This window comes from Jaculus jaculus, chromosome 7 (assembly GCF_020740685.1).
Source record: "Jaculus jaculus isolate mJacJac1 chromosome 7, mJacJac1.mat.Y.cur, whole genome shotgun sequence".
NCBI lineage: Eukaryota > Metazoa > Chordata > Mammalia > Rodentia > Dipodidae > Jaculus > Jaculus jaculus.
Genome location: NC_059108.1, coordinates 5,790,416 through 5,814,138, shown reverse-complemented (window position 1 = coordinate 5,814,138; position 23,723 = coordinate 5,790,416). Strand labels below are relative to the sequence as shown.

Here is a 23,723-nt window from a genome sequence, read left to right as displayed (position 1 = left end):
GGACCGCTGGCTGCAAGCCGGTGCTATCTAAGCTCCGGTGGCCAGGGACATCCTGAGCACTGCGGAGCGAAGGAAAGTGCAGGCCGTCTGTTCTTGTAGAACTGTCTCGAAAGCGCGCTCTGGAGTCACTAACATAGCCTTTCCCACTAGCGCGTCTCTCCCTAGAGGTACAGGCAGCGGGATGCCCTCCGTGACGCTGTGGGGTAAGGAAGGAAGCAACTCAGGTATTTATCAAGAGGGCCACGCGGGCCGCGCCATGTGCCCGCTCGCTCCGCGCGAGGCGGGAGGACGGTGAGTTTGAAGCCAGCCCGGCCTCCATGATGAGATCCTGCCTTAGAACTTACGAACAACGACCAAAACAAGCAACTCGAATATGGGATTACTATGCCGCGGTGAAAAAGCCAAATGTGGCTCTGTAACATACTGCACGCAACATAATACAGACAGTGACGGAGCTACGTTTTCTGACCATTTTAACATGAAAAAAAAATAATATTCACCACAATATTGAAAGATTATCTGTGAATCTGCCAGAGATTCTAAATTTAACATTTTACTTCAATTGCCTTATCACATACATGTCCATCCATCCACTTCCCCCCTTGTAGATAAACTTTTCCATGCAGGCCAAAGTAAACGGCAGGCATCTAAGCTACATATTAAATGAAACCAGGACACAATGCAGAGTTCATATGCGTACTGGATCTCAGATGTCTCCGTAATAGCTCTTGCCTTTGGGGAGGAGCACAGGAACTACGGCTGAACGGTGACTTAAAAAAAAGTGTAGTTCTATACTCACTATTCCCTGTATTACTGCTACTTATAATTTACAATAAAAATTTAAAATGTATTTTGTGGCTGGAGAGATGACTTAGAGGTTAAGTGCTTGCCTGTGAAGCCTAAGGACCCTGGTTCCAGGCTCGATTCCCCAGGACCCACGTTAGCCAGATGCACAAGGTGGCGCATGTGTCTAGAGTTCGTTTGCGGTGGCTGGAGGCCCTGGTGCACCCATTCTCTCCCTCTCTCTCTCTCTCTCTCTCTCTCTCTCTCTCTCTCTCTGCTTCTTTCTCTCTCTCTCTCTGTCTATTGCTTTCAAATAAATAAAATAAAAATAAACAAAAAATTAAAATGTATTTAGTTTCACATAAAGGGGTCCTATACCAATAGCTATACACCTGTATGCTCAGTGTGTGCATGTGCGCGTGCATGAGTGTGTGAGTGTGTGTGTGTGTGTGTGTGTGTGTGTGTGTGTGTACGCACGCGCACTGTAAGCTTCCACAGTGAGGGTGGTGCTGACTTCGTGATCTGGCCCGTAAGTCACTCTCTCAAGGAGCAGGAGGCGAGTGTCTTAAGCAGGCTCCTGATTTAATTTCCAAGCAAGCTGCAGCAGAAGGGAAGGCAGCGTGCTTGCTGCTGTTAGGCAGCATGGAGCACGTGGACTGTGTTAGGCAAGGCGGCTGCAATGAGCGGGCTGAGCTCTGCCCTCAGAGGGCCCCTGTCCCCACCTCTCGTTATAAACACGTGCACAAATTCAAATCGATATCCTCCCAGCATCTCAGGCAGCCGCTAGCTCCAATGCAAATGCACCTAAAATGGACCAGCGTCCACAGGCCAGGGAAGCTGGAACTCAAGGGGAGAAGTCAGGCTTGCTGTAGGGTTAACGTGGACCAGTGGCCAGCTGGAAGTGCCTGTGGGTCATGTGGGCTTCCCTTCTCTGCCCACTCATGCTGCAAAGCAGCCACTTTTTGTTTCATTTTTTTTTTTTTAAAGAAGGGCAAAACAGCACAAAGATTTTCAAAGAACGTATAATTAAGCATTACCGTGAGCATTACTAGAAACCAATATTAAAGGGGGAGTAACTGTCCCATGGTAACCCTTGATGGGTTTGCACGACTCCTCGCTCGAGACATGTCACTTCAGGGTCTGCATTTTAACCCTTTGGGCTGCTCATGACTGTTTGTGAACAGTGGTGGATTTCAATAGTTTTCAACCCTGAGGATAATCATGTTCCACATCTTAAGAGACCAAAATAAAAATGTGAGGTAACAGAAAATATGATGAGTTAGTCAACATGAAATGCATCAGGCTAAATAAAGGAAGTTCTTTCTTGACTACATATAAAAAGAAAAGGAATTTGCTAGCATTTGGCTTTATTCTGTTTGGAAACATAAATACAACCAATATTTTTTAAATTCCTTTGTTCAGACTGAAAATACTATCTTCAAGTAAAATGCATATACTATATATATATATATATATATATATCATACATATATATATCACACATACATGTATATGTGTGTACATATATAAAATGTATGATATATATATATGAAGCTTGCATTTTCATTTCATTTCATATATATATGCTGAGCCAGCTAGTTAACTTAAAAACAATAGTTGGAAAGAATGCAGGCAACTTATGCCTTATCAATTAGTTTAAAAAAAAATACCCTGCAAATGACCCAAACTTCAAAGTTCAGTACACAAAATTAAACCAATCATATTGGGAAAAGCAACATATGAGAAAATGAATTTTCAGATTCTCCTCTTCTCTTACTGATCTTCTTTGGCAGGGTTCACTGGTATGCTGTCTCTAGCTGCATGTGCAAACCAATCCATGCACCATCAGCTCACTAAGGCATTTGACCTCATCATCTCAGAACCTTTAGTTACTGAGTTATCAATAATTAAAGCATTCAGTTCACACTTTGTTCTGGTGAATCCCAGCTATTTATCTCTGTCCTCTGAAGAAGCTAATGGTATGATGGGAAAAACATCAAGAATAATTAAGAAAAACATTTCTATAAACTCTGTCAGAAGAAATATAACTTTTGCCCAGAAGCCTGGCTGGAACCTACTTAGAAACGATTCATCCAGTCCCAGCACATCTTGCTGGAAAATGGAGGGAGAAACTCGATGAGCAGGTAACAGGCAGAGTGTGGCTCCACAAAGGCTCTCCTTTATGTGTGCTGGGAAAGCTGTTTTGTGCTAACAATATGAGGTGTGCCACTTGGGCACCTCTGCCAGACCAGGGGCAGTCCTAGCCAGCCAGGCGGGCCACCAGGAGGAGGAGAGATGCCTTGCTCCTGAGAACTGCTCCCCGTCCATCTAGCTCAACCTGCAGGACACTCACCTACACAGGCTCATTTGCATAATTAGCCTGTACCAGAACAGAAGGTCTGAGAACATCTTATTCTGTGGAATGACCAGTTCAATCATCAGTTAACAGGCCCATTTTTCTTTAGCAGAAAATGTCTCCTTTTCTATCCACTCACAAATAAAAGGGTAGAAACTGTGGGGGTTTTCTTCCTTGGATAATAGTCAAGCCTACCTTGGCATATAAACCTCCAAATACAAGATTATATTTTAAAGCAGTAACAATTCATTATAATACCATTTACAGACTGCAGATATCACTACATAAGAATAAAGAATTATCTGGAACCACAGTAATAGGAGATAGCCTTGAAGAGGCAGTCTTACAGATAAGCCTTGTCACCTATCTGCATATCCTTTCAAAAATCTTTATTTGCCACCTAAATGGGAGTAGCTTCCAATCACTGCTCCCCAGTCTCAGACTTGATGGTCCAACTGCCTACCAGGATGTGTATGTGTACATTTAGACTTCCAAAAGTCACATTTGAAAAAATTTAAGTGCTTCTGTTTCATCCCTAAATTTCACAAGGCTCCCAGTCTTTGTGGGCTCACGGATTGCAATGTAAACAGCTATCTTGTTATTAAAATGACAAAGGCGTAGAAAATGTGAGACTGAATAAAATAAGCTCCCCAAAGTTAAGGAGACGAAATGTTACAGGCACAGCTTTGTCAAGACTAATTGTGTAATTACTTCTTGGCTGGGTCACCTAAGCTCGGAGCAAGAAATAAGAGACAAAGGCAATTTCTGACTGCTGAAATGAAGGTGTCAAGCTGTCTGCTGCGTCCTGTGAGGCACTGCTCCAGTTTACGTTTATATCGCATTACCAGAGTTACCATCTTCCAAGATGCAGCAAGAACTTGGTGAGAGTGGGTCAGCCCTGGGAAGAAGCACACTCCAGTTTGCACACACTTTTATTTCTGTAGCCAGAGGTGAGTCACCCTCGCTATTGGGTCTCTAGCTGCACACCAGGGAAATTGATGAATTGTTCCTGGCAACTTAAGAACTAAAAGCAAGAAAATAATTTTTAACAATGTTAATAAAGTGACTCCTAATAGTTATGAACCACACGATGGCTTCAGATTTCTCACTTCCGGATGTCTAAAGATGAATTATTTATGGTCTTTGGGGTGCTTTCTGGCCTTAAGTGCTTGGAAGGTTTGGGTTCAGCGACGCCCGCCCACACAGGAACCCCCTTTCTCCCTCTCTGGACCCCACCATTTCCTGTATACTTAGAAAATTAATTGCAAAGGCACATAATTCTCTAGTTTCAAGCTGACCAGCCTTGGGTCAACCAAGACAAGGATCTCACACCAAAAATGTGGTGTTTTTTCCCCCCTACCAAGCACAAACCACTCCTCATTCTAGTGGGAAAAAAAGAGGAGAGACAGAACTCAGAAAAGAAAAAGAAATAAAATTCCATTATAACTGACTTCCTCAACTCCAGCCTAGGATATGAGTAATCACAAAAAATGTAACATCAGCTTTTTTTGTTTTCCTCACACTGGGTTCCTCTTCCTTTCAAAGAGGGTCAAGTTCTCTCTCCCTCCCTCTAATTCATAAAACCTGTTTTGTGACTACTGAAAGGTCTCTCTCTTTAGTAGCTCTGCCTTTCACGACATTTTGAAATTGGGGGGAAAAAATAAAATTGTCTCACACACACACACACACACACACACACACCTCTCTCAGCAATTGCTGTTAGGAGACCTCAAGCCTCTCACCTGTCTTGCCTTCAACACTTCTGGAAAGCTATCCAGCTGGCCTGGCAAACCTGACCTAGCCAGCTGTCTGGGCTGGGCCCGAGCTGCCCGCAGGGACCTCTGGAGGCTGCACGCTCACCTCACTGCTGGGATGCACTCAGTGCAAACAGGAGCCTGCCTCCTGCAAACAGCGGAACCCCCAGTGCCCGCCCATGGGTGGCACAGGAATTGGGGGGGGGGTCACAACACCAGAGGTCACACACTGTTCATGGTGTCCCATACTATCAACCTCAGGCTTCTCGGTCCTCTTTTAAGATCTTTTATAAAAAAATAAAGGTGCCAGGCGTGGTGGCACATGCCTTTAATCCCGACACTCACATGAGGAAGGCAGAGGTAAGAGGATCACCGTGAGTTCAAGGCCACCCTGAGACTACATAGTGCATTCTAAGTCAGCCTGGACTAGAATGAAACCATACCTCAAAAAAAAAAAAAAACAGAAGAAGAAGAAGAAGAAAAAGAAAGATAAAAGCCTCTAACTCCTTGGGGCGATAAAACAGCCTGTGACCTCAACACACACACACACACACACACACACACACACACACCTAGTTGCTCAGGAAGGGGACTTCCCAGAAGTGCCTGTTGGCAAGGGACGCAGCAGTACTGTGTAGCAAAGATGGGCCACAAACCAGATGCCCCATATTGGCCACCTGACTGCCCCGTGGCACACACAGATATCCAACTACCATGGTGGCTTTGAGAGGACAATGGGAAATGCAAGGCTTGCTGAGACAGGCTTCCTGAATTCTCCCTCTGGATGGGAGTACATCCCCCACCACCACAAGAGGGTTCCCTGGCCTGCCTCAGGATTCACGGAAGAAATCTGCCCGACCTGACAACCCAGGATCAGTGGGCGGTGGGGGGAGGGGGGCATGAACAGAGCCAAAGTTTGGTCTTCGGAGCTCACCTGGGCTGGACCGTTACAAGAATGTCTGTGGACAGGCAGGTGGCGCTCACCTGTATCTCAACACTCTGACACTGAGGCAGGAGGAGGAGGGTGGGAGCCTCACCTGAGCCACACAGCAGGTTCCAGGCCAGTCAGATGGTACAGCAGGCCTGGTCTCAAACAAACAAAAAGGAAATGTGTGTGTAATGGGCCGGGAGGCGTGGCTCAGTAACAAAGCACTTCCCTCAAAGGCGAGCATAAAGGCCCTGGGGTCAATTTCAGGCACTGCTGAGAAAAAGTGTCAGTAGAAAAATTCCCATAGTAAGCCACATAGAGTCTATTTTTGGTACACTGGCGAATTAAAAAAGGAGTGTTCATTTTCTTTCATGGCTTGAAATAGCTTATCATTTTTTTATCACTAGTATTTCACGTCTGCCATGGATGCTTTTTAAATTAATCTGTATTCGTACACTCACCAAAACCATCCCGGTGGTAATGGTGCCCAGTAGATGTAGCTAAAATGTGTCATAAGACGCCGAGACCGCAGCTCTGTCGGCTTGCTGGGCTGTCTTGAGGGAGGGAAGCCAGGGCCTCTCCCGAAGGCGCGTTTTCTGGAAATGTCATGGACACACAGGGAAAGCAAACCACAAACGGTTGTGAGGAGGCAGGCCAGGGGCTGCCTCGGCTGTCTCACTGTGGCCAAACACCCTCGATACCGTCTGTCTACCAACTGCTACCTACCTGTTGTCAGCACTGCCTGGTCAGGCCGTGACAGCCTATTGATTTTAACAGAACGTCCATTTTATGCCTCCATGCTGGAGCCTGCTGCGCCATCGTGAGGAGGGGCAGCTCTTTCTAAGGGCAGAGTGACCGGGCCCCTGCCCAGCCTGCATCCCTGCAAGAGACGCCGCCACTCCCCACAGCAGGGGCGACCATAAGGAAGGGAGACAAGAGCGTGCGAGGCAAGCATCCTTAGAAAGCCAAGGGTCTTGCCCTGTCACCCACTGTGACTGGGGTTCCATTTGCATCGAAGCACAGAGTCTCTGCCTGCAGGCAAAGGTACCTTCCTCTGGTAGGAGCTTTTGTCACGTTATAGTCAAAACTGATCCTCCTTGCCTCTTCAGTTAACAATGAGTTCTGTGTCTCCTGACCAGAACCATTACCATAAACTTTTTAATTACACCTGGAACTTCGTGAGATGCTCAATAAGGGGTGACAGAGACCTGGCCCACAATGTGCTCCCCCACAAGTCTGTAACTCAGCTACTGGATCCTCCAGGAACGTACACATGGTTGATGCCCGTGCTCCCCACTATGACATTGCAGTAGGTGACACCAGGCCAGCAGATCTGGGGACTGGAGACAAGATACATTCATTAAGTAAGAAGTCGTCATGGAATGCAAAGTGAGATCACATTTGGGGGGAGTAATGACGAGAGCTTGCCTAGAATCAGGGTTTCTTTGGGGGTAACCTGGGAACTGATAATCAATAGTCAGGTTTACAGAGAGTCATTAGCCCAGTAACACTAATCACCGCCCCCTGCCACGTGGTGGGGCTGCAGCTTAGCAAACTATAATCATGGGCTTATTAAAGAGCACCCACCTCCTTCTTGCTAATTTCACGGACACCACAGCAGGAAGGAACGGTAAGGCCACGTTAGGCCAGGGCTGCAATGGCTGACGTCATAGGACAGAGGCCAGATAAAGCTGCAGGTCAAGACTGCAGGGAGCTGGGGCCCCAGGAATCTGGATGGAGAACACATTAGCCCTACCTAGGCCCAGCCCAAGAGGACAACACTCAAGTCCTCCTAGGTACCTGGGCATCCAGAGGATGGAATGGCCTTGGGCAGGGGAGCGCATCTTCTCAGAGAACAGAACCCACTTCCTCTGCAGACATTCCCACTTGGCCCCGGTGCCCCTTTCCTGGAAGAAGCTACTGTCAACAGCAAGATCTCTCACAGAGCCGTGGCTTGCAACCGTTGTGCCCTCTCACCCATGTCTCGCCACCAAGTCCTCAGCCCAACTCCCGGCGGGCACATTCTGAAGCACCAGCGAGTGCCACAGAGCTGCCCAGCTTGCAACAGCAAAAAGCCAAGCGCAGGTATTTTGAGTTACCCCAACCCAAGTCCTCGGGCCTCCATGGCAGGTTCCGCGTGCCCAGCACATGTGTCCCAGAGAGGCCTGGCCATCGTGCCAAGTGACCCGTCACCAGGGAGACCACCTGGGGGAGACAAGTCCTCCCTCCTCCTCCCGCCCTTCACCTCGGCCCAGCCAGTTCCCGTTACAAACGGCCCTGCCACGTACCTCAGCCAGGTTCTTGCACGAACACTAATAAGTGCTTGTTTGTTGAACTGAAAAATCATTACCACAGAACACGTCAAGTAATGAAAGATGTTTTCCTCGGAGAAATGTTAAATACTCAACTTCTTTCACAAGGAATGAGTACATGTGTTTCCGAATAATACTTTTCTCCCTCCCCGCCCACACTTCATCAAACGCAGGGGCTCCTGGACCCGAGGAGAGCAAGCCGAGACGGCTGGACGCTCAGGAGCAAGAACACCGTTATTTTATTTATTTTCCCTTGCCCAGCAGACTACGCGTTTGTTCTATTTCTTATTCACCTAACCAGCTCGGCAGGAACCTTGGTCACGTAGCAGGAGTCCTGGCTGCCTCTAGTATTTCATATGGGAAAGCTACAGGAAAGAAAGGTGCTGCTGCCCCGCATATTAGGCCGCAGTAGAGTCTCCACTAATGTGTTCATGAAAGAGCCATCGCGCCACAGGACCAGAGCGAGTACAAAGGCGGGAAATGGAATGTGGTCCAAGGGGAACCCTTCACCGAGAGACAGCGGCCAGTGACCCCATCTTCTCCTTGTGGGGGTGTGGCTCTTTGGCCCTTCAGACGTGCTTCCCCGGAGGATGAGTAATCATGGCGTGCATTACATGAGCTGAGGTGTTCTGGCTTTCAGAGGACCTCACACTGGCCACTTTGTGCTGCTTCTGCTTGTAGGGCCTTATGCAAAGCCTGCATTAACTCCAAGGCAGCTGAGACATAAAAATCCGAAATGACTTCCAGGTAACCTTGAACTACAACATGGAAAATGGACATCCCCTAGACAAAACACTCAGCCAACAACTGGATGTGGGACATGGAGTCTGGCTTTCAAGCTATAAGATCTGCTTCTGAAGCTGGGTGTGCTGACACAGGCCTATAACGCCAGCACGCTTGAGGCTGAGGCAGGAGGATTCCAAGTTCAAAGCCAGCCTGGGTTATACAGTGAGTTCAAGGCCAGCCTAGGCTACCTGATGTGCCGCTAACTCAGAACAGCAGAGTTGGGGATGGTGGCTCATGCCTGTAATTCCAGCTCCACTTGGAAGCTGAGTTAGGAGGATCTCTGAGTTTGAGACTAGTATGGGCGTAGAGTTCTAGTCAGCTTCAGCTAGAATGAGACCCAGCCTCAAAAAAAAAAAAAAATAGATTTTGAATGTGGTGGCTCTATCCTGACAGATCCTTGGAAGACACAGGAGACCGTATATAGCCCCCTCTCTTTACAAAGACATCATAAGCCAGGAACAGACAGCATACTCCTCACCAAATCCCACACAGAACCCAAGCCTGCTCCTAAAAATGGCCCAGGGTCCCCTTTCTTTTTCTGTCCTTCCTTTATCTATTGACTCGCTGAAGTGGCCACCAGGGTACCTGGTGTATCAGGAAGTATAAAACCCCAATGGGCTTTGGGGTGAAAATGGCCTGGATAAACTTCTCAGAACTTAGAAACTTTCCCTTCTATTTCCCCTTGGTTTTGTTTTCCTTGTTTAAGGGGAAGCAGATTGATTTCAATCTAATTTCACTAGCATTAAAGGCTGGCACCCTTCATATGTGAATGCATAAATCTACCTTAAATGATTCACAGTGTGTCTTCTCACCTGGCCCCTCCATGGGAGCTGTCCCACGGCGGACCAGCTTTCCTGGAAGATGACATGCTTTCTCAGCAGGTACTAAGAGCGACAACAAATACAGGAATTTCTCTTTGAGGGTGGAAAGGAAGTGCTCTAGGTGGACCTCGCCAGGTCTCACAGGGGCAGGAAGACCTTCTTACCTGCCAAGACCACCTAAGGAGGCGTTCACACCCCTAACAAGGCATCCACTGCCTCCTGTACAGCCAGGCCTGTGTGACTTGGTCATGAGTCAGCCTGGCTCTGGAAGAAGATGAGGTTCAAGGACAAGTGATAGGTGCCCTCTCCCAGCATGACTCCAGAGCATGGAAGCCCACCACGGAGATCCCAGCTCAAGAACGAAAGCAATCAGTCATCCATGTGTCTGGAGGTCAACTTTGGGCTAAGAACACTTCCAGTCACCAGAAATGGTGAGTCCTCCTTAGTGACACCAGCAGCCCAGGGAGGTGGATTGCTTGTCTGAGTCTATTTCTCTCTCACCGAAAGGCCACACGGTACTGGACTCCCAACGTGAGCTCCAAGTGCACCATGAGAGAAAGGAGATGTCCCACCCATGAGTCCTGGCGCTGGCATGTGCAGGGAGATGCTAGTCATCGCTGATTCTGTGTGCCCTGAAAACAGTGTCCCAACATAAAGGGGGGGAAAAGTCGCTTTCTTTCTTCTCATGAATTCTAATATTCAAGCCTTTTCATGCTCGGCTAATTTTAGAAGTCCTGCTATTCTTTGGGAGGAGAATGGTGTGAAAATCGGGCATAGTATCCAAAAATAAAAAGAGTAGATCTGTTTCAGGATTAGCAGAATATATAACTGGAAAGCAAACTCGCTACATGCCACTTTCTATCTCGTCTTTAATACATTTTCCAGTTCCTCTAGAATAGCTTAGCTTCAGAGAAGAGTAAGAATGAGCTTCCCAGTCCGCGAATATATCTTTGGAGGCTGAAATTGGCATCCAGAAGCATCTCTAGACTGTGACTGGTGATTTCCAAAATACAGTGCTGGTCAGTTACTCCCCCCCTAGGGCTCGTCAAGGCGCGTCTGTGGCCACACCGTGGCGGAGGGTCAATTTCCCCTCAGAAACTCTGGCCTGTTCCAGGTAAGTGAAGTGACACCAACCTTGCTCTGTGGACCCTGAAGGTGGGCCTCATGGTATGTCTTTTAATCCTCTCCACTCTCTTATTCTTTGGGGACTCACATTAAACATGCAGTTCTCTTAGACGCACTGGAACTTGGGGGAGACATCTGACCCTCGTCACGCTCATGTAGGCCGGGGGAGCAGAAAGTTCCCAGATCTCTAGTGGCTACCTGAAGACTCCAGCCTGAACCTCCTCACCATCCAGGGAAGCCAACAAAGATTTGTGACCGAAAGTTAGACTCTGCGTCAAACCCTTCACGCAAACAATAATATTACTTCTGCTCATAACTGGACTTTTCTCCAGCATCGTCTTTGAATGTTGAACCTTTTTCAATTAATTAAAAACCATGAACTGCAGAGTGCATATTTTATCAGCCCTCAGCTGCTTAAGTGTCTAGAAACGACCAGGCAGTTTTTCTTTCTTTCTTTCTTTCTCTTTTTTTTTTTTTCCAGGCAACCCAGAGCAAGTACTTGCAAGGGTCATATCTTTTTAATTATCTTTTCTCTCTTTGATTAATTATTCCGTCTGACAATAGCGTGTTTCTAATGCTATTCACCTGCCTTTGATGATTGACAACTTTTCTGTCTGATTCCGAGCAAACAGCTGCTGCCACATCTCCTAGCAACCCGGGTGTGATGGATGAGCCCCCAAGATGGATGGTTGCAATAAATCATGTCTCCAGCCAGAAAACTGAGAGAAGGGGATAAGAAGAAATGCGAACAAAAAAAAAAAAAAAGCAAAACAAGGTTTCTTCCCATGAGCGCACTCAGTTCCTTTACCAATTATACCTGAAATGGACTTTGCACCTATTAATAGCAAAGTTTTTCTAATCGGCAAAAGTGGGATGACGCCATTTGTATCAAAGGTGTTTACAATTGTTCCTGCAAATTGGCACTTGTACTCCAATTACCTCCAACACCGCCCAAGTACAAAGGCAGATACTCAAAGTTTTTGCCTTCTTCCATGAAGTCTCAACCAGGCACAGTCTCATCCTTGAGTAGCAGGATGTGTTTCCAAGCACCAAAAAAAAAGATATGGATAAGGGTCTATCCTTATTTTTGGCAGCAGCTGGTCAACCCCAAAAGTGGACCTTATGTCCTGCTTGTGTGCAATGCAAAGTTATTTCAGAATATGCAAAGTTGCCTGTTAGCCAGTGAACAAGCAACAACCCCTTTCTTTTCCACTTGGCACTTCCTGATGCATTTAAGTGTTGAGGAAAAGTTTTTCCGAGGAGCCTAAATACATTCAACCCTTCCACAAATTCTAGATTCTCCTTTCTTTAGATTAAAAAGAAAAAAATTTCAACCTAACCTTGTGCCCCATCATTTTTTTAAAAAAAATGAATATCCATACTACAAGTCACATAAGAAGCCTTAAATTTAATTAGCAAACCAAAAGAAAGTAACATTGAGTAAGAGCTCTGACAACTGGATTTGTACTGGCAGGGCTCTGGCTTGAGGAGGCAGAGCCAGGAGGCCAGCAGCTTGTGTCTTTTTTTCCCCCACCAGGAATCCAGGCGGCCAGGCCTCTGACGCCTAAGAGGTATAAAGGCCAGTGAGTCGCCACAGCCTCCCTCCTGACAGCTGGGGGCTCCAACAGCAAGCCGGCCTGCGTCCCTAAGTGCTTCCAGTAGGTGGGGGTGTCCCGGTGCCCAGAGCTCCAGGGTGCAAAAGCAGCAGAAATGATTAACCGGCCGGGGCTGCAAACAGCTGTCCACATCAGTCCTCGTGGGGGTCCGCAGGGGCCCAGCTGAAGAGAGCAGAGTGCAGACACAAAAGGAAAGAGCAGAGGCAGGGAGCCGAACAGAATCATTCCTTTTTTTCTTTTTTAATCTGAAATATTCCTGAGATGTGGAAGTCTTTTTTGCTTTATTCTCACACCACTAACCAAGCCAGCCAGTATTTTTTAAAGTTGTATTGTGCTAAGCTTTTGCGATACAGCTCTAAAAGAGAAAAAAAAAAAAAATCATGACACAGAGGTTTTTTTTTGAAAAATCAGATAAGGGTTCTAAGCTTCAGCACGCGCAGGTCTGTTTATATTTTAATGTTTCATACGTGACTGCCTCTACGAGGGAAGAAAAGGAGGGAGAGGGGGGAAGCTGCTTGTTAGCTTTAGGATAAACCCCTGTGTCCTTGGAAACTACTGAAAATTAAAAACTTCACCCCTCCCTGCTTTTGAGGCGGGGAAAACCCTCTATCGTAAACTGGAGGTCTCCTATCTGCTCACCAGCAAGGCGAGTCCAAGGCCAATCAATGAAACACACACATGCAGGCCCCTACCCGGGCCGGCTGGCCCAACTCTCAAGTTACAGGTTTACACGGCAAGTCTAAATAATATTCAAAATGATAAATGGCACCCCAAGCCCGACATCCACCATCAATCTTCTGTTAAGGAACATCCATCTTCAATAACGTACATTGGAATCATGTGAAGCCAGGGGCCCTGAGATTCATTTATCCCGCCCCTCCCATGCCGGCCTAGCTTGAATGATACCTGTCAATGGCTTCACTCTCTCTGGACTCAGGGGAAGAAAGAGAAGACATGGGAAGATAAGGGCGGTGGGGGGGTGGGTCGTTCAGCACCCGGGGCCGAACAGCGTGGCTTAGTGGCTTAGTAGATAACGTAAAGGAATACAGCCTCTTCCGTGTAGCTGCCAATCTCACGCCTGCCTACCACACCACGCACCCCGACAGCCATCCGCGGGGCAGGCACTCGCCCCCCCTCCCCAGCCTCTCCTCTCTCCTCCCTCTGCCTCTTGCCAAATCAGCAGAGCTCTCTGAGCAAGCCACACTGTACTGTACCGGGGGAGGAGGAGGAGGAGGGGACAACTGGGCTTCCCTCCCCTTGCTGTTGTCTGGCCGGGGCCCATATGATAAATGACATATGTCATTCTGTCAGGAGGAAAGGGTGGGTCAGTGATGTATGACTCCGCTGAAAAGGAAATCGACTGTTTGGCATGGCGCGGTTCTTCTCCACCAGGATTTAGTTTCAGAACTCTGAAATGAATTCTCCGACGTTTCAAGTGCGTACTTAGGGCGGCTGCTGGGAGGCCTGGGGAAAATGCACTATATCCTCCCCCCCACCCCCGGCCTTTTGAACACACACGCACTACTTAAACTGATCCCACCACTGGATACCTGAAAAGGGCCCAGCAATCACACACCAGGGGTTATTAAAAATGTGACTTAAAAAAATAAAAATAAAACAAGAAAGGAAGAAATGAAGTGGAGGAAGGTTAGTCTCCTTATTTATTTATTTTTTTAATGGCAAAGGGCTGACACAAAAGCAAGATAAAAATTAGCATGTTTGAAGTAATCGTCCCGCAGTTTGACATCTGCATAGTAAATTTTAAAGGAAAAAAATGTGTCAGACAGCCATGCGCCAATGCGCCCTCCCCCCTTTCATTAGCTCACTGCCAGGGTGGTACCGCTGAACCTCATTACAGCAGGAGGATTTATGAAGGCGAACCCAATGGCAAAGAAAAGGCATCTGTCAATAATTGTAGGAAGCTGCACTCACAGCTTTGAAATCTCATTAAGTATGCAGTTATCAGGCATAAAGATCAAAAACATTACTCAACTCCGACAGAATCTTATGGAGGAACATTAATTAGCAACAGGCCTACAGTAAAAAAGAGAGAGAGAGAAAGAGAGAGAAGGAAAAAAAATACAGACTTCCTCTCACACCTGCCCAAACCCACAAACCTTAAGCAACACTCCCTCCCACCTGGAAAAAAAAAAAAAGATTCCCAGCATCTGAGGCTGAAGATCATGGAGACTCGGAAAGAGGGGTACGGAGGGACGGGTGGGCACGGGCAGCGTGGCAGGGGGAGAGGCGGGGTGGCGGGGTTCAGGAGGGCCTGGCGGTGAGGACAGGAGAGGAAAGAACCGTCAAACTGGAAAGAGGATGCCAGCGTCTGCCTTGAGTACCCGGGCCTGCGGCGTTCACAGAGCTGTTATCATCACACCCGTCAAAGCCAGCCTGGGAGGCACTGCCCGAGGACCCGGGCCGCCGGCGCGCTGCACAGGCTGAGGCCCAAACTCGGGGCTCTCTCCTGCCTGGGCCCGAGGCCTGCCTGGGAGGAAGGCAGGGGCCCCTGCCAGAGGCCTGCTTCCCTGGGGACAGATCCAGGCACCCCAGCCAGCCCTGAGGCCATTTCTGCAGGAGCCTGCCACCTTCACACACCTCTTTCTTCTTCTCCGGAGATTTGAACACCCCCTCCTCACAGATGCATCTTCTCTTACTTCTGTGTGCCATCACTTAGAACACACACGAGACTGTCATTGTGGCACGGTCCAGTGATCCCAATATGTAGGGAGCTGAAGGGGTAGACAACATGGTCCAGGCCAACCTGGGATTACCTAGTGAGGCCCTGTCTCAAAAACCCAAATTTTACACACACACACACACACACACACACACACACACACACACTCCCTCCCTCTCTCTCTCTCTCTCTCTCTCTCTCAGATATAAATGTGGGAAATTCGCATGCAAACCGTCCCAGTCCACACTAGTCAGGAGGCCTTAAGCCCTCCGAACCACAGCTTGTGCAGTCCAAAAAGAACTGCACACGACTTTGATCCAGGATCCTCAAAGGGAGAAATTAAACTGTGCATTTCCTGTCCCACCACACCCCCACCTCTTTCGAGCTATCCTGGCAAAGAGTAATTGTTGTCTACACCAGGGGTCTCAGGCAAACTTTCTCGATGCCCTACGGTGGGTTGGATTGATGGTGATCCAAACTGAAAACACAGGAATAGATTTAATGATGAGGATAGAATATCAAAAGTAAATGAACGTGAGTCACTGCACATATGTCACTAAACGTGTGGGTGGTTAGATGGGGTCTAAATGTCACTCAAACTTCGGGGCACCAGGCAACATGAGCCAATCACCTGGCATGACATGCTACAATGTGGCGCCAGCCGTACCCATCAAACGTACAGAACTAAAATAACGAAGGACATGGCGTTGCGTTTTCTCTACTGCGGAAAGGTGGCCTTCGCTATTTACCTAGGAGCACATGTTTGTATGCATGTGTGTTCTCTCTCTCTCTCTCTCCCCCACCCCTCACACGCACAGGGCACTTCCCACAATCCCACACCAGAAGAACACCCGGCGATCAGAGTCCTCCACTATGTTCGGAGTTCCTCGCCCCCTCCGACGCCATCTCACCGTGACATGGCTTCTTCTAAAGCACTTACCTGTCTTGCCCACACAAGACACAACTGTCTCTTAATTAGCTACATTTTTAAGGAAACGGGCATTAAGATTCCTAGGCAACTGGCTTGGAGATCCCTCCAAGCCAAGGGCCTATCCTGTCCAATAAATGTGTCTCCCTTTGGAATATCAATGAACCCAGCTCGGACAAACTGTCACCCATGACCAAAAATAGTTAGCCATACTTGTCTGCACACCAGACTCGGTAAGAAGGAGTTTTATCAGTGATGTTACAATAAGGTGTTTATATTTTTTTTATGCTTACCATATTACCTTTATTATGTGTAACATCAAAATGATTATAGCAATTACATCTAACAGAATTAATTACAGAACTTCCCATCATTCCAGGATACATAATGCATTAGAGGTAAGCCAAAGAAAGAAAACATCTTGATTGTGGTAACTATTGTTGCTTGTGCATTTTCTCCAGCAGCCATGGCAAGCCAGTGGCAGCCCGCCGGGCAATGAAAATCGAGAGGTTTAGGAGGAGACGAGGCGCATTTTCTTAAAATGAAGTAACGCTTTTGTTTAATAATATATTGGCACTAGGGGACATATAAAATCAATTTAATTTTTTTAAGTGTAAATCTTTAAAAGGTGCTGGTTCATCCACCCCACCAATGTTACTACATAAAGGAGAAAGCACATGGGTGAAAGACGCACAAGTCTTTACGTATGCAAAATAAATTCACTCAAGGCTTCATTAATATTAATTTAAATTCAAAACCCATTTACATTAAATTGTTCATTAAAAATTGCCTATTTTATGCAACATGCATTTCTCAAAGAACTCAGAGGAAACTGAATGCGTAGGACTAGATTTAATGATGGGGATAGAATATCAAAAGTAAATGAATTTGAGTCCCTGCACGCATACTACCAGACTTCAGCTCTCCATTAAAGAAGGGTTCCAGTTTGGGAAACAAACAAGCACCCGAAGTATTTTGTGTTCTGCTACTATAAACTTATGAATGTGACCTTCTGGCTTACCACAGAGGAAGAAGAAGGAGGGAAGAAGTGGGGGTTGGGGGAGGGATAATTGGTGGAGAAAAGACCAGCCAATCCAGGCCCTGCTGTGTCCACACAATTCCAGCTGGTCCCTGAAGGCACTGTTAGGCTTACATTTAAAAAAAAAAAAAAAGCTACCTGCATGAGTATCTCCAATCCTAACAGGAAACTGATACTTTCTCTTCCCCTCTGCAGCCCTCTTCCTCAAAGGCACGAGGCCCAGACTGTAAGGAGGGAGTGCGTAACTTCCTTGTTTGACCCCTCCTTCCCAAGACAATCTAAACTAACCCTGTTTTCCCAACAGCTGTTCTGGATGAAGAAAATACAGTCATAATTAATAACATGTGTCCTGACAGTATGAATTAATAATTTATCATTAAGCCCAAACAAATTTAAATTATTCTTTAAGAACCATACCTTTGCACATCTGAGAAAATAAGGTAGAGGCAGTCCGGAAGTCCAGGTGTGTGACCTCTGGTGAAATACGACCCCCCCACACACACACACAAACCACCACAGTGCATCTTTGGACCATTTTGGTGAAATACTGAAATAATTTACGGAACTGAAAGTAATTAAACCCAAGAATCTAAATGCTGATCAAACCAAGTATATATGCTAGAAATATTTCTGTTTTCTTCAAATGGGTCTTATAAAATATTCAACATTTGGTCAAGGGCAGTATGTAATCTTTCTGATAAATATCCCTATATACCTAGACCATGTCAAGAAAAGTGGTCATAAGCAGACCATTTTCTTTAAAAAAAAATTTTTTTTTCAAAACGCATGGCCTTATTCTAGTTATAAACAGTGATCTACATTTTTTAAATCTACATCTAACATAAATTTCTCCACATATTGAAAATTTAAGAAAAGATACGAAATCTGTGTATTCATTCCTTACAATCCAGGTTTAAAAAAAATCCAGGAAGGGAGAAATATATTCATAGCCATTGTTTAGTAGCATTTAAAAAATTAATTTAATGACTAACTGCAAATACTGGAAACTAGAATTAATCTGTCTGGATTTTTTTTTTAAAAAAAGGCTTACAGACATTTAAATGCATGTATCAGGACACTTTATCAACCTAACATAAAATTGTCATCTTATCTTATTATATGACTATTTTATGCATGTGTCAAAGAATTTAAAAATGACTGTCTGTCTATTGAGTCTAATTACAAGTGCACATTTTCTGCCTGGATGTTCTAGTCCCTGTCATTGTTACCAAATACAATATACTGCATTCATCATTCATGCTTAACTTCAGATGTAGAAACCACAATTTGGAAGACGCACACCGAGAACACCTGAAGGGTCCTGGGAAAGTGATACTACCTTCCCATTCTGCCCACCCCCACCCTTGTCTATGGGTTGAGGCCACAAGGTGTTAACCACAGAGCTTATTCACAAGACTTAGCTGCTTCACTGAGCTAGATAAGAACCCAGAAGGGCAGACACAGACATAGACACAGACAGACAGACACACACACACACACACTCAACTTTTTCTTTTTTCCCCTTTAACTACAACACCAAAGATACTTGAAGTTTGCCCGGTGACAAGAAGTATTGAAAAATGGGCCAGCAGAAAGCCCTCACAAGGTGTACCTGAGTGTGACCACTGGTGTGACCGCACTGAGCGAGGCAGTGGCATCAGGACCAGTGGGGACTTCTTAGCTCCTCTCCCTTCAACCAGCCACCCTGTGTGTTGCAGCCTGGCCCAACCCTCACCCTGCAGTCCAGGTGCCAAAGGGACGAGGGTCCAGGCATGTCCCTTCTCCTTCCAGAAGTGGAGGGTAAAGGGTGAAAGGCTATTTACATCCCAGGAACTCACCTGGGTTTCACAGTGTCACCTTTCATTCTAATCACTTTCCAAAACAATCTTTAGTTGAAGAAAGAAAAAAAAAGAAGAAGGCCGTTTCCAGGCAATGTGAAAGGTTATTGCTGATAGGTCAGTTACCGACCAGCTCACCCCTATTCATGGGCACACTAAAGGCAAGGCCGAAAACACTCAGTCAAGGGTAGCCCTGGAGGGCACTGAAGCCCTCACTAACAGCTGTGAGGATCAGGGGGTACACAGAAGCTAATTCTGGAAGATTCTTTTCCCTGGGTGGATATCTGTGGAAAGACTCTCTTTTCCAGCCTGGCGGTGTTCACCCTTCATATTTTTTTTCGTTTTCCTTTATAAAATCAACAGAGTTCCACTGCTTTCGTAAGAAATGGGGAGGGGAAAAATTCATACACTATCCCAAGCCAGTTCCATGCCACCTTGTTCCAGAGAAGTCTGCCCGTCCAGGGGAGAAATACATGGCGAGTCTGAAGAAATAAACTCCCAAGGTGGCTGCTGGCATGTCCCACTGAATGCTCCAGAGGCTTCCACGAGAAAAGACAAAAGGCTGCTGGATGTGTGAGCCAGTTTTGTGAAAGTCATGTAGACACCACCAGGTAGACCACCTCTCAGGCACACTCATGTCCACTGGCAACAAGAATGTCCCTCTGCCTGTCCCAGGGGGATGCGTGGGCTTCAGAGGCACCACCTGACCCTCAGAGGGTCCACTCCCCTCGTGCAGAAGTCAGGGTGCTGGAACATTCAGCCTCGCAGTGCCAAGGCCTACGACCCCTGTGGGAGGCCTTTGCAACAGAAAAGACTCTGAAGGTTAATGGCAAGTTTCACTCACAGAAGATCTTATTTTTAAGGATCAGCAATGACCTCTGATTTCATATTTTCATCCAGAAAAAATATACATATACATAAATAAAATAGAGTCTGCTATGATTACTCCAAATTTTCTCCTGATATTTTCTGAAGATGGTTGTTTAAAAACAAATGAATAGTTGTTTTTTTTGTTAAAGACTCTTATCCCTTGAAGATCAAGGAATAAGAGTCATTTTGCCTAATGGACACAGCCATTCCCTAAGCCAGCTCCTATGGGCAGCAACACCCACCTTGTACAAATATCTGACCCTTTGATATTACTTGAAGACCTGAACCTCCTGCCTATATTTCTGCCCAGCAGAATCCCCTCTCTCTCCCTCTGCAAAGACACTAAACCAAGCATACTTTCTTTAAAAAAAAAAAAATCAAAACTGCAGACATCAGAGCTGTGTTACACTTGGCCTACATATCAGGACCGTGTGCACCTGTGTGCTACGCCGGCTGGCTCTCCCCAGCTTCAGGCCTTAGTGGTTGTTATTCTAGCCCAGGCCATTAAAAGGGTCCTAATTCCTATGACATGATTATCCAGGTACCAAAGCCCATTTGTCACCTGCAGCAGAAAATTGAGTTAATGCACAACTAAAGGCAGCCAGGACTGTGTAATATCAACTTGATTACATCAAACTAGCGGCAAACCTAATTCTGCTGGATGACACTGCGTCGAGCTTGTCATCTCCAATCATTAAAGCTGTCAGGAATCCATCAGGTTTCCAGCTAATTAGGTGAACACTAATGAAGCTGGCAAAACAACTTTTCTTTTTTTATGGCTGAGCGGACCTTTCACTTTGGGGGGGGGGGAATGAAATTCTCAAGTATTCTCAAGGTTGCCGGGGACTGGATTTCCAGTTACCAATCAGCAGACCTCTCTCTCTCTCTCTCTCTCTCTCTCTCTCTCTCTCTCTCTCTGTCTATCAGTACAAAGCAATCAATTTGTCATCACTCTCTGGATGCCACAAGAGCAGGCATGAACCTTATAACTTGCAGCTGGGAAGAACTGAAAGAGGATGGGAAAATAGGAAGTTTGTGTCCACGCAAACAAACAAACAAACAAAAACTTACTCCGCTTACTGACTGGCCTGTGCTGACTTACTGCCAACCTCAGTGTGGCTGTGGTAGTGGTGATGGTTGTGTGTGTGTGTGTGTGTGTGTCTTATTTTGTTCTGCACTCTTTTTAAAGAAGTAGCCCTTCAGTCACTCTGCACCCCCTCCTCCACACGTCCATTAGGCAGAGGCATTCTGATAAAGCAAATCCAAACGCAGGGTAAGGGAAAGAAAGAAAGCACTCCTGCCGCCAACTTCTGATTGACCATTAAGCTATTGATGAATGTGCCTGTCAGGAGAGAGACAATTAAATCAAATATGAAACAAAGTCGTTTTGACGGGTCATTTTGATAGAGCAAAGCCATTCTTCCATCTCCCATTAGTCCTGCAGTCAAGTTTTTTATATAATGAATTTTTTTTTTCTTTTCCTTAACTGACCTGAGATTTCCTTCCTGGCTGGCTATTTAAAAGGTGCAAAAAGGTTAGTGAACAGGTTGTTTTCAAGACATAAAAATAAAACCAATGGCAACGTTTCCTCCTTCACGGGTAGTTCTAGAAGTTGTCAAGAGTCTCACATGGGCAGGGCGGACAGTAAGGATGAATGAGAGGCAGAGTTCTAACCCACATGTGAAGATGCAGCCACGTGTGGTCCCCTGGATGCAGTCACACCCCATACCTTAAAAATGTGTATCCAAAAAGGAAAGAAAAATAATCTCAAAGACTGGAAGAAGCCCAAGACATTCCTACTACCCAACTTTGTGAAGGATTTCTCCCAAGTTTTAAAGTTTATTTTGGGCAGATAAGATCATTGCTAGAGCACACTGGATAGGTGAGGAGGTGAGTGAGAAGGTGTGCTTGGAGGCCGCATGCTCTAGGCCAGCATTACTGGGATTTTCAAACTTTCTAAATTTGGGCAACACTGAGGACAGAGTGGAAAACCTGTACTGTAAGCACAAACCAAGTGTAATTCCTCCTAAGGGTTCTTTAGAATGCTGACAGGCAAAGCCCGTCTTGGGAAAAGAACCCACATCACTCTTCTGAGATCCTGTGTAAAGAGACTGGAGGCCAGGGCGCCTCAGCTGAAGTGGGGGCTCCTCCAGCAGTGCCCGCTGGCCTGATGGAAACCACCATCACCAACAGCAGCATGGGCACCGCCATCAATCACCTGCCTGGGTACCACCAGTACCGCATGGCACTGCCTAGCTGATCCTTCCCTGGGCCCTCTCCTCTTCCATCAAAAGCAAAGCAAAGAGAGGAACTCCTAGGCAACCCTCCCTTTTGGGCAGCATCTGAGCCTCTGCACATCTGAGTGTTATTCATATCAAAATACATCACGTCCATATGTGGTCCTCTCTCTCGGGCAACCCCCCCCCCAAATTCCCGAAGTTGCACTGACAGGGCCCTCCTGACGTCACAGAGCTTGGCCTCACTATTGCGAGTGATTTATTGATGTTTATTGGGAATGAATAGATCAAAGGCAGCAGCATGACGGGCGATCAATCAGTCATCAAATCGAGGGTGGCAACCAGCCAGAAAACCCTTCCTCCAGCCAACGTGCCCCCAACCAACGTTATTACAAAATAATGTTATGTGTGTGGGTTTTGTTTTGTTTTCAATGATTCCCCCCCCCCCAGGAAGGAAAAAAAAAAGATCAGCTCGGTCTTAAAAGAAGTTGGCACTCCTGGCAAAAAAAAAAAAAAAAAAGAGGAAAAGGGGAGTCCACAGACATGTCCCAGAACTAAGAGTTAGTGAGGAGGGAAGGGGCAGCAGAGGAAGGCGCGGGTGGGGTAGGAAGCCACACTGGGGCGGGGGACATGCCAGCGTCCGACCTGACCTGACAGTTATCTGACAATACCCAGACCCGGCGCGCTCTGCCTTCCGCCCCTGTGTGCCCGCTTTGGGCCCAATAACTGAAGACTCAATCGACTTAGCAGTAAGGTGGCCAAGGGGATCCGCTCTGTCACTCCTACCATCCGCTGGCTCTGCAGACGCCGGGCAGTCCCCGCCTGGCCGACCGCGGGAAGACACGGAAGGTGTCCCGGAGAACTCAGGTGACCCCCCGCCCGCCCCCCATCCACTCCCACCGAAAACGACCAGGCGACCAGAGCTCCCGGGGAGCCCGAGCGGCGGGAGGAGGAGGAGGGGGGGGGTGGGCGGGTGGGGGAAGGTGGGCGACGACGACACCCAGACTAGGGGGTTCTGTCCAGCCCGGAGCGAGCGAGGTTGGGCCAGTGGATGCCGCGCGATCGCGAAGCTGGGAGAGCGCGGCGGGGCATCCGGGGGGCGCCCGGTACCCACCCGCGGGCGGACGCGCGCATCCCAAGCGGAGAGCGAGCGAGCGAGCCGAGCGCCCCGGAGTTACTCGGTGCGAGGGGCCCCCGGGGTCGCCGGCGGCCGGAGGTGCGGCGCGAGCGGAGGAAGAGGAGGAGGAGAAGGAGGAGGAGGAGGAGGAGGAGGAAGGGGAAGCGGCTCGTACCTGCTGCGCGCCGGGGCGCCTGCTGCTTCCTCCTCGGCATGATGCTGCTCCGGCGACTGCCGCTGCCGCCGCCGCCGCCGCCGCCGCCGCTGCCGGGCTGAGCCGAGGGAGGAGGGAGGAGGGAGGGGAGGAGGGAGGGGCGGCGGGCGCGGGGTGGGGGGCGAGGCGGGCCTGCTCTCAGCCTCCCCCCCCGGAGAGCGGCCGCCCGCAGGATGCCGCTGCGCCCCGGCTCTTCGCGTCCCCCCCTCCCGCTCCGCCGCGATCCCCGAACGTGCGGAGGGAAGAAGGAGGGCGGGCGAGCGAGGGAGGCGCGGGGAGAGGGAGGAGCGCGAAGGGAGGAGGAGGAGGAGGAGGAGGA

At 47.6% G+C, this 23,723-nt stretch overlaps 1 protein-coding gene across 2 annotated transcripts in view; it reads right to left on the bottom strand.

The window, feature by feature from the left end:
• Tshz3 (teashirt zinc finger homeobox 3) overlaps positions 1 to 23,426 on the bottom strand; it is an 86,131-nt gene extending 62,705 nt beyond the window's left edge. The window contains exon 1 of one of the 2 annotated variants that reach the window (XM_004659966.3): positions 23,366 to 23,426. In XM_004659966.3, coding sequence (XP_004660023.2) covers positions 23,366 to 23,405 — 40 coding nt within the window. In that variant the 5' untranslated portion in view covers positions 23,406 to 23,426. Of the gene's footprint in view, positions 1 to 9,731; positions 9,760 to 23,365 lie in introns of those variants that run through there. The other variant, XM_045155059.1, reaches the window with a different exon arrangement.
• Between the last annotated feature and the right edge of the window lie 297 nt (positions 23,427 to 23,723).